Here is an 18712-nt window from a genome sequence, read left to right on the forward strand (position 1 = left end):
TCACTCATCATGCTACCAGAGTTAGCCTCTTTAATCTGTCATTAGAATGTTGTTTGTTTTGTCTAATAATAATCTAGTAGAATGGATCTTTGGTAAAGTAACCTACCCACACTTCTGAAGATCCTGTCATCTCTGGAAAAAAAGTAATGTTGCTATAAATTGGTGGGGTATAACACCTTATTTCACTCAGTTAAATCTTAAAACAAAAAATCCTAATTAGAAAAACAACTTAGTTGTATAACTTAAACTAAATCATGAAGCCTCCAGGAGTTTTTCATGTCCTCCCTATATCCACACATAGCTCAAGAAGGATGAGATGATAACCTGTTTCTCAGTGGAACCCAGAATTTTATTGCCATAGCAGATGGATCCAGTTGCCAGTTCTCACTTCATATAGATCGAAACCTGCTTCTCAATGTTCTTCCAATCACACTATTTGCCTGGAACCAAACTCATCTGAATTACTTAGAAATAGTTTTAAAAACTTTTTCCTGCTTATGTTCAAATGAGGACTCAGACTGGTAGTGGCGATATCAGATATCATGAGTGTTATGAATACATATCACATGGGATAGAAGAACTCTCCTTGTAAAAGAACCAGAGGAGGTCATCTTACAGATATTTCTTTGCTTTTCTTTATTGGCATTTTGGCAATACATTTTGTGACATTTGTGTTAAGCTAAATTCAAGGATGATTTGGGATATGAAAGATCAAATACACAGGCACTTAACCTGTGACTAAAGTCAAAACGTCTGTCACTAATACCCAGGAATATTTCCTCCCCTAAAAGTTCTCTATTCTTACACTGATAACATAAATATCAAAGTATCATGTACCCAGCAACTCTGTGAAACCCTCTTTCAAAGGAGGTTATCTCCTGGCTCTCCTAAACAAAATGCTAACAATATATCTGAAAGTCTGAGCATAGTCTGTCTTTTGCTACAGTCATGCATTTATCTATTGACGGATGAAGACAAGAAATACAAATATGGGCTCAAAATGAACTGTGCTAATTTTTATTTTCTTAACAGGCCTTTTATTTTTCTGGAAGTAGAGAATAAATTAAAAAAAAACTGATTAAGGGGAGCCTGGATGGCTGAACTGACTGAGTGGCCAACTTTTGATATTGGCTTAGGTAGCAATCTCCTGGTGATAGGATTGAGCTCTGTGTCAGTTCTGGGCTGAGCATGGAGCCTGCTTGGGATTCTCTCCCTCCCTCTCTCAAAATAAATAAATAAAAATTTTTAAATTTTTTTAAAATAAAATACCAATCAAATAAAATATTGATATACAACATAACATGTAATATAGATTGCCATGAATAAATTTCTCATATCATAACCAGAGTTATCATTGAGAAGAAAGAAGATACTAATGTGGAATGAAGGAAGTCAAGAAACGCTACTGGGGGTAGGATCAGAACAGAAGTAATCAGTATGAAATCATGATTAAGTATAGATACATACATGTTTGGACTTTTTCCTTTTATCTGTTAAAAGTGCCTAGTAGCATAGAGCACATCTAGCACCCAGATCTTGGTTTCTAGGTATCATCCTCCATGAAAAGGAACCAGAGATCCTAGGAAATCTCCTAGGAGAAAGGAGAAATGGACTGTAGCTAGGACAGTACAAGACAAGTCTGGAATATCTTCTTATGCCAGAAAGCAAGGGAGTGCCCAAAAGGATACAGGAGCCTGCTTGAAGGACTACCACCAGCTGAATCTAGGAAGTCCAGCCAAATCCAGAACAATCTGAGCATTGATAAGGTAAGTAAGAGACTGCAATCCGTTAAATAAAACAGAAATTCATGAGTCCATACTGATCGTATATAAACAATAAAGAAATAAATACAGAGAGTAGAAGGGATGGCTCTTCCCAACAGTAAAATGCCAACTCATAAATACAGAGAAAGTGATAAGAGTTGAAAATTGTCATTTTGCAATAATCATAATATTCATTCAATCAGTATCACAAACGATATATAGAATACTTTATTTTCTTCTGAAATAATAAAATAAAATCCAAGACCTATAGATTTATTTTCATACAAGTTTTCCTAGATAAAAATGAGGGCTGTAATTGGTTTTAAGACAACTCTACTATGCTGTAATCACAGGGGTAAAATTCTGTTCTGGTGAAAATTGGTACTTTGTTAACATCAAGCTTCATAGTTTGAAAGAACACGTAAGAAGACTGATAAAAGGAAATAAGAATGGTTCCTTTCCTCAGCTCCCAACACACAGCATATATTACTTCTCGGGGAAGCGTAAAACTATTGTCTAGAAGCCAGAAAGGAAGAAAAAAACTAAACTAGAGAAAGTAAACTAATCTACAGAGTTTGAAATAGAGGAAAACAGGTGTGGAACTCTTGTTCTAGGTTTAAAACAATTTTATTTGAATTAATAACTACATAAAAATTAACCATATATCATTTTCTTAAGCAAAGGAAGAAGCCTAAGTCAGAGTTAAAATACACTGAGAATGGACAATTAAAGCAGTACTACAAGAGTCTATTGGCCCCTGCTGGCCTATATCATTAAGTTGTATACTTACCATGGGTGGGTTTTATAGCATGCAAATTATATCTCAAAAAAAAAAAACAAAACAAACAAACAAACAAAAAAAAAACAACGGGGTGCCTGGGTGGCTCAGTCAGCTAAGCGGCCGACTTTGGCTCAGGTCATGATCTCGCGGTCCGTGAGTTCGAGTCCCGCGTCGGGCTCTGTGCTGACAGCTCAGAGCCTGGAGCCTGTTTCAGATTCTGTGTCTCCCTCTCTCTGACCCTCCCCCATTCATGCTCTGTCTCTCTCTGTCTCAAAAATAAATAAATGTCAAAAAAAATTAAAAAACAAAACAAAACAAACAAACAAAAAACAAAACCCTGCTGTCATTTATTGAATACCATAACAGGAATTTGCACTAGGGTTTAAATAGCACTGCCTTCAGTGATATGCTGATAAATTTTTAAACACCAGTTGACTGGTAGAAAGAATGTTTTAGCACATGATTTACAAATAATAAAAATCACAAGACTCCTTATTGTAATTCCATACACTTCAGTGTAACCTGCTATTTCTTGCAAAATCCACTATCACTTTTTATAATTATTTCACCAACAAGTGTCAAGAATTCAAACTATAAATAAATGCTTGATTTTTATCCGATTCAGCAAAGAAGTTGCTCACATTAGTGACAGAGTGCAGTTCTGCTCTGAATGTTGGCTGACATTTTTGTTTCTATTGATGAGTAAGACAAAAGGGAAACAATGAAGATGTATGCCAGAACTTCACTTATTGTTCAATGATGGGAGCAACTTCTTTGCTGAAATCATGATAATTTTCAAATACTGAGAGAATATTTCAATTTTGGGAGGCTACTGACAACGTGACAGCCACAGCCATCAAATGTGTTAAGTTTAATCTTCATTAACATTTTTACTATCACCTTGAGTCTGAAGACAATCGACAGCAAGTCAAGCTCTGCTTTGTATCACTTGACAATCCCCATAGTGTAAACACGCTCACCATGGCTAGTTTCAAGCAACCAACGTGACATCACTGAATGCAGAGCTGAGAAGAGACGTGCAGTTTCACACTACTAACTAGTATTTCCACATACGTATCTTATAAGCATTGCTAATAGTAAAACACTGAAAAACGATTAGAAAGGGATGAGTTTTGAGGTTTTTAACTTTTGTTTTTAAAATAATTTAATGGGTGGGGCGCCTGGGTGGCTCAGTCGGTTAAGCGTCCGACTCAGCTCAGGTCACAATCTCACGGTCCCTGAGTTTGAACCTTGCGTGGGGCTCTGTGCTGACACCTCAGAGCCTGGGGCCTGTTTCAGATTCTGTGTCTCCCTCTCTCTCTGCCCCTCCCCTGTTCATGCTCTGTCTCTGTCTCAAAAATAAATAAACGTTAAAAAAAATTTTTTTAAATAAAATAATTTAATTGGAAGTTTATGTAATTTAATTTTTAATAATAACAGTGTTTAACTTCCAGCTCATTAAATACCTGGTATTTCAACAATGGCACTCATCAACCTCATCTAGCACACCACTGACCCTTCCTTTTACTATGGAGGAAGCTGAATGTCCCAGAGGCTGTCACTAATGAGGCTTGGTCACACAGGACAGTGCCAGCCAGGTCTGTCTATATTCAAACCTCTTTGTGCCTCTCTTTGAAACGTAGGTAGCTGGTGACCTACTCACACATCAACACCCAAACACCTTAATGTGAGTGGACTTATCATTTGTTGGGGTAGTCATTGCTCTCCTTCCCAATAGGTGGAATGCAAAACCCAAGCAGGCAAGGAGGAAGGAACAAATGGAAAGAGAACAACTACCTGGCACTTTCGTTCAAGAGGCGGCAGGGTCGATTCCCTCCTGAGATATGGCTAAATTAAGATTTAGCAACCAGCACTTGTGCAACAACTGGTAAAAATAATAGATCGTTTATTGTGTTTTTTTTTTTAACGTTTGTCATTCAGGGTTGCATTTTACCCGTTTTCACTGTATTTAATGAAAACGTTATTAAAGACTCATCTTAGAGGTCACAGCAAAGGACAAATATTAAAATAAAATAAATTTCCAAGAGGGAAAAAGAAATGTATTGGAACAAATCACTCAGCTTTTAACACAAACTTGGCCCCAAGTCTGGCCCACTCCTTCTCCACCATATTTTCAAATAGGCCGCCTCTGCCCTCCTTGACTGCCAACTAGTGGTGCCAGGTTGTGGCACATGCCAGCTTCACATCTCCCATTTCAAGGCATTTTGGGACAAAATATTATGATAATTAGCATTAAAACGCCGTAAGTCATAAAATCTCTCAGGAGCCATCTTAATTTACACTGTGGAGTTTCAGTACAAAAGTGTTTGAAACTTTTTAGACATAGTAGGTTTCAGCAAAAAGCGCGGTCTTACCGAGCGCGCAGAGAGAGACTTCAACTGCACACAGAGCCTCCACAGCAGCGGCGGCGCCAGCGCAGCGAAACGCAACGCAGCGCTTCCAGCCAGCGCCGCAGCCGCACTTGCGCAGTCAGCTCCTTCGCGGGCTGCTCAGCCCCGCCCCTCAGAGATGCGAAGTTCCCAGAAAGGCGCCAGGCAGAGAAACGCTCACGCGCGAGACGCGGCCGCGCAGGCGCAGTCAGGGCCCCCTCACCTAGCCGGAGCCTTTTCCCCTCCGTGGTCTTTGGCTTGCGAAGTGCCGCTGGGCTTCGCATTTGTTGGAAGGCTGGGGTCGTGGACCCCCGCAAGGTGTCAGCAGCACGGAGGTGCAGGGCGTCGTCGAGGGTGCGGGGCCGGGCGCCGCCGGTGGCGCGCTCCGCCCCGGGGCCCCCGCCACTGCTCTGGGCCAGGCCCTGGCTCCAGCCTCCGTCCCGGCCCCGGCTTCGCAGTTCACCCTGCTGGTGATGCACCCCTGCGGAGGGCAGGACGAGTCTGCGGCGGAGGGCGTCCTCAGGCAGCCTCCGGCCCTGGGGGACGGCGCCGGGACGGGCAAGTCCATTAGGTACCTGTGCGAAGTGGCGGGGGCTGGCGAGGAGGAGGCAGGGGAGGACGAAGCCGACCTGCTGGACACTTCAGACGCCCCGGGGGGAGGCGAGAGCACGGCTAGTTTGGAGGATCTGGAGGACGAGGAGACACACTCGGGGGGCGAGGGTGGCAGCGGGGGAGCCCGGAGACGGGGTGGCGGCGGGGGCAGCATGAGCAAGACCTGCACCTTCGAGGGCTGCAGCGAGACCACGAGCCAGGTGGCCAAGCAGCGCAAGCCTTGGATGTGCAAAAAACACCGCAACAAGATGTACAAGGACAAGTACAAAAAGAAGAAAAGTGATCAGGCCCTGAACTGCAGTGGGGCCGCCCAGCCTGGCAGCGCGGGAAACGTCAGACTGGAGGTATCAGACCTTAGCTAGGGTCTTGGGGAGTGGGAGGTGGTTAGGGGGGGAAACAACACTCTTAGCGCAAACCGCGTTTCGTTTCCAGCGCTGCCCGCCGGCTCCCAGATGGGCCAGGTTGCTATGGCTCGACTTGTGGCAGAGAGTGAATGAGTGCTTGCCCTAAATTAGAGTTTATACACACACGTGCAAAGCCTTAACCGTTCGGGTACATCCTTGTGAGAGATGAATGTGTCAGTGGAAATGTTGTGACATATCAGCAGACCTGTTATTTCAAAGATCTGCAATATGGGCTGGAAGGACAGGTAGTAAGTGAATGATGTGGTTCATCGCTAAAGGAGCAGGCAAAGAGACCTTAGGAAACTAGATGAAATTATACTTTAGAGAAGGTAATCTCTTCCTGATTGCATTACCCTATTCACAGCGTACTGTTACCAGTATCCCTATTTTAGTACCCAACTCTTAGTACCCCATTGCTAAGTACTCTGTTCTTAGTGCCCTGGTCTCCCTTAATCTTACTCTTTTGTACTCTGTTTTCAGTAACTCTATTCTCCGTAGGCTTATACTGTCCTCAGTACTCCCATGCTTAGTACCCTGTACTTAACCTTGCTCTCAGTATCCCTTTTCTTAGTACCTTGTTCTAACTATCCCTTTTCTTAGTGCCCCTAGAAAGGGAAATGGAATAATAATGGGGTGTAGGTCTCAGAAGATTTTTGGAGTGTTTAATTTGAATTGTTTTGAAGGTTAAAGCCAGTGCTCTGGTGTTGGACTTTGGGCTACAAATCTCCATTCCATCATCATTTGCTGGTGGTGTGGCCTTCTTGAATAGGTTGGTTGTTAAACTCTTAGAAGCTTCAGCGTCTTCATCTGTAAAGTGGATTTTAAAATGGTACCTGGTTTGTAATTTGCAGTGAACATGTGAAATAGTCCATACTGAGTGTTCACACAGTGTTCACACTATCTAGCAGATACTAAAAGCCAAAACACCTTAGCCACTATTATTGTCATTATTCGTAGTATACTTGGAAGTTGTTACAGATAAGCAGATATTTCATCTGTATATTTTCCTCCTTTTAATAAAAGCTATAGTCCCTCAGTACATTGAAAAATTGAATTTTGTTAAAAATGATCCAGAAAAAATTTTAAACTGAAAGCTGTCCTAGAATGTATTCTGAAAGTCTTTAAATTTCTTAGTTTTTGCTGGACTTGAACAACCTCCTCATTGCCAAAATTTTAGACTTTGGGATTGTTTATAAATGTAATGTTATAACTATTTTTAAAACTTATAGCCCTCAACATCTCACACTTAATTTACACTAATTAGGGCCTGAGTGACTTCTCTTTCCCTTTTATCTCATTGAGTCTTAATCTGTTTAGGGTAAAAGGATTTATTTGAGAATCTGATAAAACCTAATGAACCCTTTTCCCAGAAAAAATATATACATGTAGGTATTTAATTTGCATACACATTATAGAGTTCAAAAGCCCTGTGGACCTGAACCTGTGTCCTTGTAATCTTAGATTACAAGGAATTATGGAAATAAGCATTTCACTTATTACAGAATGAAAGTAACGTTGATTTTTTGCCCCCTGTATGTTCCAAAGTTACTCCTGTGTTTCAAATTCACTTCAGAATTCTTCAGAGAGAGAATATACTTCTTTTCAAGAAAGAGGTATTTTACCTATAGTTACTTTTTTTTTTTTAACTGTCCAGCTTTTACATCTACAGTTTGAGGAAAATGTATAAAAGGCAAATAGATACTGAATTAAGTCTCCCCCTTGACGTCCCACAAAGAAGAATCTTAATAATTTTCCTATTCTAAAATAATTTGCATGATTTTTTAGGAAAGAGAAGTAATTGCTATAAGCAAGAATTAATACCCTGCTGTACCATTTGTCTTATATTACGGGACACTTTACCAGTTCTGAGACTTCAAGAGCTGTAAGTCTTTATCTTTGTTGAACTGAGTGTGAAGAAAACCAACAGTGACCATCAGGATATAAGGAGCAACTGTATAGCACTTCTTTAGTAGTGGAAAGGAGGACAGATCATTATAGGCTGAGATACTCTGGAAAGGCTTTGCAGAGAAAATATAACTCAGTATAAGCCAGAAAGGGTGGCTAATAGTTTATGCTTAATCAGCTAAGTGTCTGATGTGCCAGACACTGCAAAGCTGTAAATGGAGTGTCACATCCTTTAGCAATGCTAGATAGGTGCTGTATTTCACATACATGGAAACTAAGGCACAGAAAGGTGAAGTAACTTGGTCTAGGTCTTATAGCCAGCAAATATTCAAACCCAAGTAGTCTGATTCTAGAGCCTTCACTCACATAGTGTATCCTCACACAATACTGTTTCCCTCGAATTTGGGTAGGTGAAAGAAAATGAAGCTCATCTTAGTAAAAAAAGGGAAGTGGGAATACAGAAGACACTTTTGGGAAGAAACAGGAGGACCACTCTAGCTAGAGTGGAATATTTATGTGGAAAATTCATGAAAAATAAATTTGGAAAGAGAATTGGAAGCCAGTTTATGTATGGTATTGAATGGCAGGTTATGGGATTTAGGTTTGGAGTCTTTAAATGAAGCTTCTAATTAGGAAGTAACAGGGCTCTACTCTAATGGGATGGTTTAAAGTCAAGGCCTGTAGACTTAGAGACTTTAGGACATTATTATAGTAGGACTGATGGGCAGTGGTAGGGGTCTTCTGTAGTGTGAAAAGCAAATTAGAAATTAAGGTTTTTAAAATCATTTACATAAATCAAATAAGGAACAAATATATATAATATTTAGTCTATGCATCTAAAAGTGTATTATATGAGAGAACACATAAAAGGAACTAGGGTTAAAATAATTGACTTACGGGGTTGATCATTATCCTTAAATATCTAAAAGGCTATCGTTTAGAAGAAGCAGTAGGTTTATTTTGCGTAGTTTAAGTAACTAGGAACCTTAGGTGAAAATCACAAGACATATGTCTTTCAGCTCGACCTAAATAAAAGCTACCTAGATGTTGGAGTTACTTAAAACTAAATGGGATGCCTCAAAAGTTGGTAAACTCCTTAGGGCAAAAGGTGTTGAAAATTTTTGAAAAAGGAATTTGAACACTGTAGAAGTTTGGACTAGCTGACTCAAGGTTATTTCTACTACAAGCTTCTGTGTTTTTGTGACATTAACATTGTGAATCTACATAGTGCTTTTCTGGGGTTGTAAGAATAACACCATCAAGTCAGTTTCATTATTTCATTTCCGTGCACACAAAAATGACATGTAGTTAATCCTGTGGGGAGCGAGGGAGGAAGAAATTATTTTTGTTTTCTCTGGTATCAGAATGCTCTTTTTACAGTTTTTTTTTTTTTTCCTTTACATTTTGCGGCCTAAAGTGTTTAGGGATTGAACATTTTTGTCACATCCAGTTGATAAACTTCTCATAATGAAAGAGAGAAAGTGGATATTCTAACAGAGAACTCAGAGCCAGTGGGGAAAGAGGTCAGGAGAGGAAAACAGCTTCAGTTACCGCCTAAATAAAGAGCAAAGAGAGGAGAGTAAATTTACATATGGCTTCATGGTAAAACACTTACAGTTTTATATTTGCTTAGTTAGAATTTCTGGGTGTGGTCAGTATTGTATCAGGTTTTCTAAGAGTCAGAATATCTTAGTTAACTACAACAATATTTAGTTATGCCAGGAAAATTGTGAGTATTTTAAGATTCTGTCAGGTAATGGGACACATATTTGGTAGTTATTGCTGCTGATTTTGTTTAGTTAAGGATGTCTCAGACTATGGTTTTCATTTTAGAACTTAACTATTTTGGCTATACCAATAGCAGGAGATTATTTATACCAGTGCTTTCTAGTCTTTTCAAAGCCAGTTTGTCATTTTTTTCCTAGTGACTTCCAAAGTTTGAAAGCTTCGTCTATCAGTTGCTTCTTTAATATTTTACTGCTCCCCCTCCCCGCATTTAACTGTTGTTGTTAAATGGGCAAGAAACTATCAGGGTGTCTCATTAGCAATATGTAAATTGCCTTTGAGTTTATGTATTCCATCCAAAGGCAGACAAACTTTGTTTTGGCCTGGGTGGCTTTATCTGAAGAGAATGTTTAATTTCCACTTGGCATTTTTTGTAATATTGAAAATAGCTAACAAGTAAGTCTTTGCTTCTTCCACCTCTGCCCCACTATTGATTTTGAGACCTTCAAGAGACTGGAAATCCCAGGTTGGAAATCGTAGAAGGTGAGGGAGTGAAGAATGTTCTATAAAATTAACTGCCATCACTTTACCTATGACTTAAACAGGGATTTTCCCAATGTTTCACAGGGACTAGGCAAGAAGGAAGAGAAGCTGAGACCCATTCCTTACATCATTGAAAGCTTACAATCATGGATTATTACTTAACTTAATCCTATTTGTATTTTTATCATTTATCCCAGGAAAGTACAGATAACATACTCTCCATTGTTAAACAAAGAACAGGAACCTTTGGGGATCGTCCTGCAAGACCCACTCTTTTAGAACAAGTGTTAAATCAGAAAAGACTGGTAAATATCTGTTTGTAAAGTACTTACAAATTTGTGAACAAAAGTTTTTGTAAATAGAATTATGTAGCTTTTGTGATTTTAAAACTTGTTAAACGGTTACCAGGATCGAATTGTTCTTCCACCACATACTAGAATGTCATAATGCTCTCCCAAAACTGGATGAGCTGAAACACCTTTATTCCTATATCTTCACTGACTAAACCTTGAATATCTGAGCAAGATAGGGTTTTAAAAGAGACTTTCTTGGTACTGAATTCTGCGATTTATGGGATAATGCTTTAGTGGTATGGAAGTATAATTAGGCTACCATTTAAGAAAGATCTCTATTATAAACTTGGTAGAAGGCATCAGAATTCAATCAGAAAAAGAGAGATTATTCAATAAATACTGAAATAACTGGTTAATAATTTGAGGACAAAAAAGAATTTAACTAATCATCTCACTGTACGTCAAAATAAATTCCTGATAAAGATTTTTAAAAAATGGCATTGAAACTTTATCTCAAAAATATTTTTCTGGCTGAAAAGAAATAGACAAAATTACAAAGAAATGAATAGTCAAAAATGGTGGTAAAAATGCAAACTTCAAAATAAGATACAGGAAAAATCTTTGCAACAAATATAAGAGACTGTGGTTAATATGGTTGACATTTTTAGTTTACAAAATATTTATATAAGTTGATGAGGAAAAAGTTTTGATTTAATACATTGCAAAAAATATGAACAGGGAAAAAAAGCAGAAATGCCACCATTTAATGATATGAAAAGGTATTCAATGTCAGTAAAAATCACAATAAACAGTACAACAGATGAAAGTTATTTAAATGATAACAAACAGTGACGTTGAGGGTTCCATGAACTAGATACTCATTCTTTTGATGGTATCATATGTTGGTATAATAAGACTTCTGCAAAGCAGTTTGGCACTATGTATCAGAAGTCTCCAAACTAATCATTCATTTAGCTCAGCAGTCATACTTACTGTGGAGATCTTTGCAGGAAAGAAATTCTCTATATGGATAAAGTTAAGCATAAAGATGTTGCCAGAAATGTAATTATCACAGTTAGTAAAATTGTAGTTTAAACAGCTTAAATGCTCAGTGTCATAATAACTGAGTAGACTATTGTGCATTTACTTAATAGAATTTGGGACTATCTTTACAAATACATGTTTTTATTGAAGTATGGTTGACTACAACTAAGTTTTAAAACAAGTAACTAGAAAATGTACTTTGCTCTAATGTTAAGGTTTTGTTTTTTTTTTTTTTTTTAAGTTTATTGTATTGAGAGAGACAGAACAGTCAGGGGAGGGGCAGAGGGGGTGGTAGGACAGAGGATTTGAAGCAGTCTCTGTGCTGACAGCAGAGAACCTGACATGGGCCTCGAACCCACAAACCACAAAATCATAACCTGAGCCGAAGTCAGATGCTTAACCAACTGAGCCACCCAGGTGCCCCTCTAATGTTAAGTTTTAACATCAGTATTTAATGATAGTATTTCCACCTTGTTCAGTTTATCTTTTTCAGTTTTTTGGAACCAAAGTATTTTTTCTCCTCATCAATTTCTATAAGTATTTTATTATAGTAAAATCATACTAACCAGAGTCTGTTATAGTTGTTATATGACTTTATATTCTAAAATGACAGTTGTACAAAACTGTATATATTTTTTTTGATCAGTCATATTCTGTCTTTTCTGAACTTTTGGTAATGTGCTAATATTACTTTTATTAATACCTATATACCCATACACACACACACACACACACACACACATACACACACACGCACACACAGAGACGCTTTAATTTCTTCAGAAAGACTTAATAGGCTAGTGGGAGAAATTGGATCCTTAAGTGGATTTCCACACTAGCATCTAACGGCCATTTTCACATGTGGCCCCTTTTCATGTTCTTGTTTTTCTTGCTATAATCTTGGGCCAGTGCTATTCTTGGCTGTTTGCTCTTATGTTTCATAGACATATATATGCTGGCACATCAATAAAGCATTTCCTTTGTGTTCAAAGTCACCAATAAGATCAGGCTTCACTCACTATTTTTAGGTTTTAGTATTTTGATGTATGACATCAAATTTTATTATTATTAGTTTGCAGTTTAATTGCAATGCATCAGATGCAAGGGTGAATTCAGAGGCATGTTTTATAAGCATATTGTGCCTTGTGCAGGGACATAACAGTAATTTTATAGCATGTGAAGATAATCACATAAGAATAATGTTAACAAATACATTTTTTCTTTTTAAGTCATTACTAAGAAGTCCAGAAGTGGTGCAATTTTTACAGAAACAGCAACAACTATTAAATCAGCAAGTTTTGGAGCAAAGACAGCAGCAGTTTCCAGGAACATCAGTGTGAAAGAATCTATCAAGAAGATCTACATGGTTTTTATTTTGTTGTAGTAGATGGACTTATTTTTATACTAAAGATAAATGGGGTAAGACATGCCAGTGAAACATAAGCAGTCATTTTCCTGTAAATGTATGTGTGCATTTGGGGATAAATAAGTATTGCACTTTGTGCATCTAATCCTTTCAGGTTACTGTGAATTTGAAGAAACAGCTTATCTTTCCAAAATAACATTTAATTACAGTTGTTTTTTTAAACAAAGTGTTCCTCTTCAGTCATAGTTACTGAAGGTAATGGAGCAGTTACTTTCTGTGGAAGTCAAAAAGTTAATAGATACTAATCTTTGGTCATTTAATTCAGTGCTTCTTATCAAGGGTCATCTGCAAATGTATGGATATGTTTTTGTTGTCACAGTGACCTTGAAAACTCCTAGTTTTTTAGTGAATGGGTCAGGAATGCTAAGTGTTGTATGGTGTCTGGCATGGCCCTTCACAACTAATAATTATCGTACCCACAATGCCAGTAATCCTTCTCTTAAGATACACCGATAGTTGTGATACTACTTGTGATGATAAAATGTAGTCAGGGCACCTAGAATTGGATTCTTGTAATAACCTTTTCTTTACAGTTAAGACTGGAGCTGTCAAAGAGGTAAGCATATTTTAAATGTGTAAGGAAAGTGATCATTGTTACTATCTGTGAAATTAGGATGTGCATTTCTTTTCAGGCATGTGCTGCTAAAACCTAGGAGAGGGGTTATCTAAGTACACTGGAATGAAAGCATCTCTTCATGTTGGCTTCTCACTTCATGTTACCTATTAGTATTGATCTCTTTTAAAGCAGACTTGTGTGTTAAATCTGTGAACGGTATAGATGTATCTCATTCCACCAATGTAAGGACAAAAAATTTTTTTTTGATACTCATTTTCCTTTTCAAAAAGAGATTCTGAAAGTAAAAATAACACTCCACCATTTTGTCAATGTTTTCCAAAACAGCTAATTTAAGATCGTATTATTCGTAAAGTTCACAGAATGATGGGTAACTGGATAGATAACTTTTTCCTTGTATCTTCTCCTAGGAAAAGTTTTAAAAGTCAATCCTACCAATAAGAGTAACCAATCAAATGTCAAGAGAGGATTTCCAATGTTAGATAATAAATGTATGTCTCTTAAGTTTAACTGCAAAAATGTGTTTGTTTCTTGGGTTTTAAGCCCTGAAATATGTATCCAGTTAAACTTAGTCATGGCTGTTCTAAGAAGTACTTAAGGAGAGAAAGAATATTTTGTTTATTTTTTATGTGTGGTTTATACCTGCCTATCTGTGCAAAAATAACAGATTTCACCAAAATTATTCATTAAAGCCCAGTTGTTGACCTTTGCATTGTCTGATTCACTTGTTCTATCTTCAGTTTTTTCACTCTGGATGCAGAGGAATTCATTTACATTTGTTATTAACTGTTAGTTCTCTTACTTACGGTATTGGAGCTTTACTTAATTCCTACAGTGTAAATAAACTTTTACGGTGAAAAAAAATCAGCTTATCCTTTAAATAGGATAGGAGGCATATGAAAGGGAAAGTAATAGGCCAGGGAGTACTGAATTAAAATAAAAGAGATTGAATTTATGTATATGTAAGTATCTATCTCAACATATACTTGCAGATAAATCACTAAAACAATAAGGTTTTTACTTATTTGGGGGTAGATTTATTGCATGTGTCACTACTAGTTTATCCTTCCATGTGCTCATAACTTTTACCTTATGGCTTTACAGCTCCTCCCACCAGGAAATTGACTTTATTTACCTACCCCTTAAATCTGAACGACTGGCCTGTGACTTGTTTTAGCCAATAGAATGCGTAAGAAATAATATGCCAACTTTGAGTAGATTTCCAAAGATTTTGAATAGTTGCCCTTGCTCTTTTAGAACCCTACTCAGCTGCCTACTAGCCTAGCCCAGCCTACTTTGCTGGACAAGGAAACACATAGCCCAGGCACCTTAGTTTCCAACAGCCTGTAACAGCCAGGCATGTGAGTGAGGCTATGCTAGACTAGCTATCCCCCAGGCGACCTGCCAGCTGACTGTAGATGCATTTGAAATCCCAACCCAAATCAGCCAAACCTAGCCCAGAACTACAGAACCACCCAGCTGACCTGTAGAGTTGTGAGCAATAATAAATGTTTATGACTGTAAGCCACAATGTTTTGGGGCGGTTTGTTACACAGCATTCTTGAGAGTAGGTAACTGATACACCTAGCTATATAGTTATTGCTGCTTAACAAACCACCCCAAAATCTAGTGGTGTAAAACAACAATTTATTATCTCTCATAGTTCTGTATAGGATTGCTATAGTTTTAAATAGTTGTATAAATACTTTGAAGCTAGGTGTGGCAGGCTGTACTTTCCAAAGATGGCCACAACAAAGTCTCCCATTCCACATGCTCTTATGTGATGTGGCCCATTAAGGACTGGATTTTAGGGGCATCTGGGTGGCTGTTATCAGTTAAGTGTCCAACTCCTGATATTGGCTCAGGTCATGATCTCATGGTTCCTAAGATTGAGCCCGTGTCGGGCTCTGCACTGACAGTGTGGAACCTGCTTGGGATTCTCTCTCCCCCTGCCCTCTGTCTCTGCCACTATACTGCTTGCATGCACACACACGCACAGCATGGACACACTCTCTCTCAAAATAAATATTAAAAAAAAAAAAGAATTGGATTTTATTTTGCTACCCCCTTGAATCTGGGCAGGCCCTATTCCCACTTTAACAGAATATGGCAGATGTAATGCTATGCTAGTTCAATTGAGACTGGAGGAAAGAGGACACAATAAATACATTTATTTATATAAATATAAATAAACTTCCAGCTTCTGTCTTCCAACAAAGTCGGAGATCAACTGCCAAGATAGAGTGGGGGAGTTGATAAGAAACTTTAGGAAAAAGGCAAAAGTTGGAAAGATACATTGAAGTCAATGAGAGATGGCTAATAGTAGTCGCTTGCTAATAATCCCCTGATAATCTGTTTTTCCCTTCTTTCACAGTAATAGAATTTTGTGTTGGGAACATCGCCACACAACAAGATAGCTGATTTTCACATGATACCATGCTAAAGAAACCAAACATAAATGATGTGTGGATGATTCCATTTATATAAAGTACAAACACAGGTGAAGCTTGCTGTTAGAGTTCAGGCGTGGTTAGACCTGGGAGGGGGTAGAACCCAGGAAGAGGCATGAAGAGGCTGCTGGGGTTCTGGTATTATGCCCTAGAGGCCGGGCATGCAAGTGTGTTCTGTTAATGAAAGTTCAGCAAGCTAATACGTTTTATATACATATACATCATATTCACATGATTTTTATGTTTTTCAGTATATTGTATTTCAATATTTTTAAGTTTTTCCTTTTTAAGACTATTTATCAGCTGCTCTTGCATGTGAGTAAATTCTGGCCAAGAAAGTAGAAGCAGAATGATGTATGCAATGTCCAGTTAGTGACCTGAAAGAAAGCAGACAGCCCACTTTCCTTCCTCCATCTTGCGTTAAATGTGGACAAAGCAGCAGATCACCTGTAGGCCAAATGAGGTTAATTCACTGGGGATAAAGGAACAAGATAGAAGGACCCTCCTTAGATGGCCTCCATCCATGTGGAGGAGCAGAGCCACCACCCTAGCCTGAAACCCCTTGTTTTTGGACGACTACATGAAAGAAATGGAATATCCTGTGTCTGCCATGATTATGATGATGTCTCTGTTACATCCAGCCAAACCATATCCTAAATAATACTATGGGTAAAAGGATTGCTGAATAAAGATTTGGAATACTGGAAGCCAGGAATCTGGAATGGCGTTCTGCAGTCCAGCTGTCATGGTAGGAAACATACATATTACAGGCTTGATCTCAGATTGATTTAGTGGAAGAGGAGGACAAGGAAGTTAGGATACTTTTGAGAGTGCTTTCAGTAACAAGATAGAGTTCAGGCTGAGCAGAGGAGAAATGAGGGCAACAAGGAATGGGGTTTTCTGTGAGACAAATGTCAGAAGAATGAGAGAGCACAAGATACGTAAGCTAGGAAACTAGTGGTGTGCATCACGATGGATTAGTGACAGCCCCAGTGCTGTTATGCTCTATAACAACATATGTTTCCGTGAATCAAGCTCTTTGAAATCATTAGCTGTAAGACCATTCCCAGGCTTCCACTAGGAGTGTGATTCAGAGGGATGGATAAACAAGCCTGTAAGATTTAATGACAAATGTCACTCCAGGAGGGCTCACTCCAGGGAGAAACAGAGTGATTTACTTCAGCTCATCAACCAGCAGCTCTGGAGTATTGCAAAAACTTGCTAAGAAAGTGATCATAAAAGAAAAAAGAAAGACAACTGTAAAATAGATATCTTGCTTCCAAAGTAGTTAACCCGAACTGTGGAGAAAAAGAAGACAACCAACCAGATAGCCCTCAAAAGACCAGTCAAAGGTCATATTGGTCAAAAATTATCATGGGCGCCTGGGTGGCTCAGTTGGTTAAGCATCCAACTTCATCTCAGGTCATGATCTTGCGGTCTATGAGTTCAAGCCCCATGTCGGGCTCTGTGCTGGCAGCTTGGAGCCTGAACCTGCTTGGATTGTGTGTCTCTTCTCTATCTGCCTCTTAGTGCCCTGCTTGCACTCTCTCTCTCTCACAAATAAACATACATTAAAAAAAAATGTTTTTTTAATTATAAGTCATCTATAGTCAAAGACTTTATTATGAATAGGCAAATACAAAAGGGTTCTAACTAATCTTACCAAATATTATATATATTTATACACACATACAAGCTTGTATACAAAACTGGGAGTTACTTCCATAAAGGAAAACTGGGGCACTGATGGTGTGGAGTAGCAGAATGGGGGGTTCAGTGGTTAGGAGACCATCTTTCATCAAAATAATCATTTGTACTGCTTGAATTTTTACTAGTGCATGTATGACATTTTCAAAAATGTTTTACTTTTTTTTTTTTTTTTTTAAGAGAGATAGTGCAAGCAGGGCATGGGGCAGAGAGAGAGAGAGAGAGAGAGAGAGAGAGAATCTTAAGCAGGCTCCATGCTTAGCACAGAGCCCAATGTGGGGCTCAATCCCACAACAGTGAGATCATGAACTGAGCCAAAATCAAGAGTTGGACGCTCAAATGGACTAAGCCACTCAGGTGCCCCAAAAATGTTTTTATTACAAACTGAAATGAAAATGCTTTTTCCTTTGCATCCTATTTCAATTTATAGGGAGAATATTTTTACTAATCTGTATTTCCATATACGTAGCACTTATAGTGCAGTTCCTAACATCCATTCTGAAGTCCAGATGTAAACTTCCCTCCTGGAGGTGCATAAAGAAAGTAGATTATAATCTGAAGACAGCATGTCAGAATGATACCAATTCTCTAGCATTTTCTAAGTTTCAAAAACAACTCTGTCTACTTACTTGATCCTTACAACAATACTGTAGTGTGCTCACAACGGTTATTTAAAAAAATGTTTTTAATCTTTATTTTTGAGAGAGAGAGAGAGAGTACGAGGGGGAGGGGAGGGAGACTCAGAAGCAGGCTCCAGGCTCCAGGCCCCGAGCCATCAGCACAGAGCCCAATGTGGGGCTGAAACCCACAAACCGCGAGATCATGACCCGAGCCGAAGTCCCACACTCAACCGACTAGGCCACCCAGGCACCCCTCACAATGGTTATTTTATAGATGAGGAAGCAAGCTTGCAGAGGTTGTCCCTTGCTCAAGATTGCACAACTAGCAGGATTTAAATCCAGGCCTTCTGATTCCAAGTTACTTACTGCACGCTATTGTAAGTAGTGTGAGCCACGTACGTAATCATGGTGAGGCCAGTGCTGTTGGAACACAGACTTTACATTTGACAATGGATGTGCTATCATAAATAAATAG

General features: G+C 38.6%; 1 protein-coding gene across 1 annotated transcript in view; it reads left to right on the plus strand.

The window, feature by feature from the left end:
• Positions 1–14172, plus strand: part of RFXAP (regulatory factor X associated protein) — a 78408-nt gene extending 64236 nt beyond the window's left edge. Inside the window, exons 3-6 of the mRNA XM_040447942.1 lie at positions 4886–5115; positions 5162–5890; positions 10321–10428; positions 12690–14172. Coding sequence (XP_040303876.1) covers positions 4886–5115; positions 5162–5890; positions 10321–10428; positions 12690–12800 — 1178 coding nt within the window. The 3' untranslated portion in view covers positions 12801–14172. The remainder of the gene's footprint in view (positions 1–4885; positions 5116–5161; positions 5891–10320; positions 10429–12689) is intronic.
• Positions 14173–18712: the final 4540 nt, after the last annotated feature.

This window comes from Herpailurus yagouaroundi, unplaced genomic scaffold, assembly GCF_014898765.1.
Source record: "Herpailurus yagouaroundi ecotype Mexico unplaced genomic scaffold, PumYag 197, whole genome shotgun sequence".
Taxonomy (NCBI): Eukaryota; Metazoa; Chordata; class Mammalia; order Carnivora; family Felidae; genus Herpailurus; species Herpailurus yagouaroundi.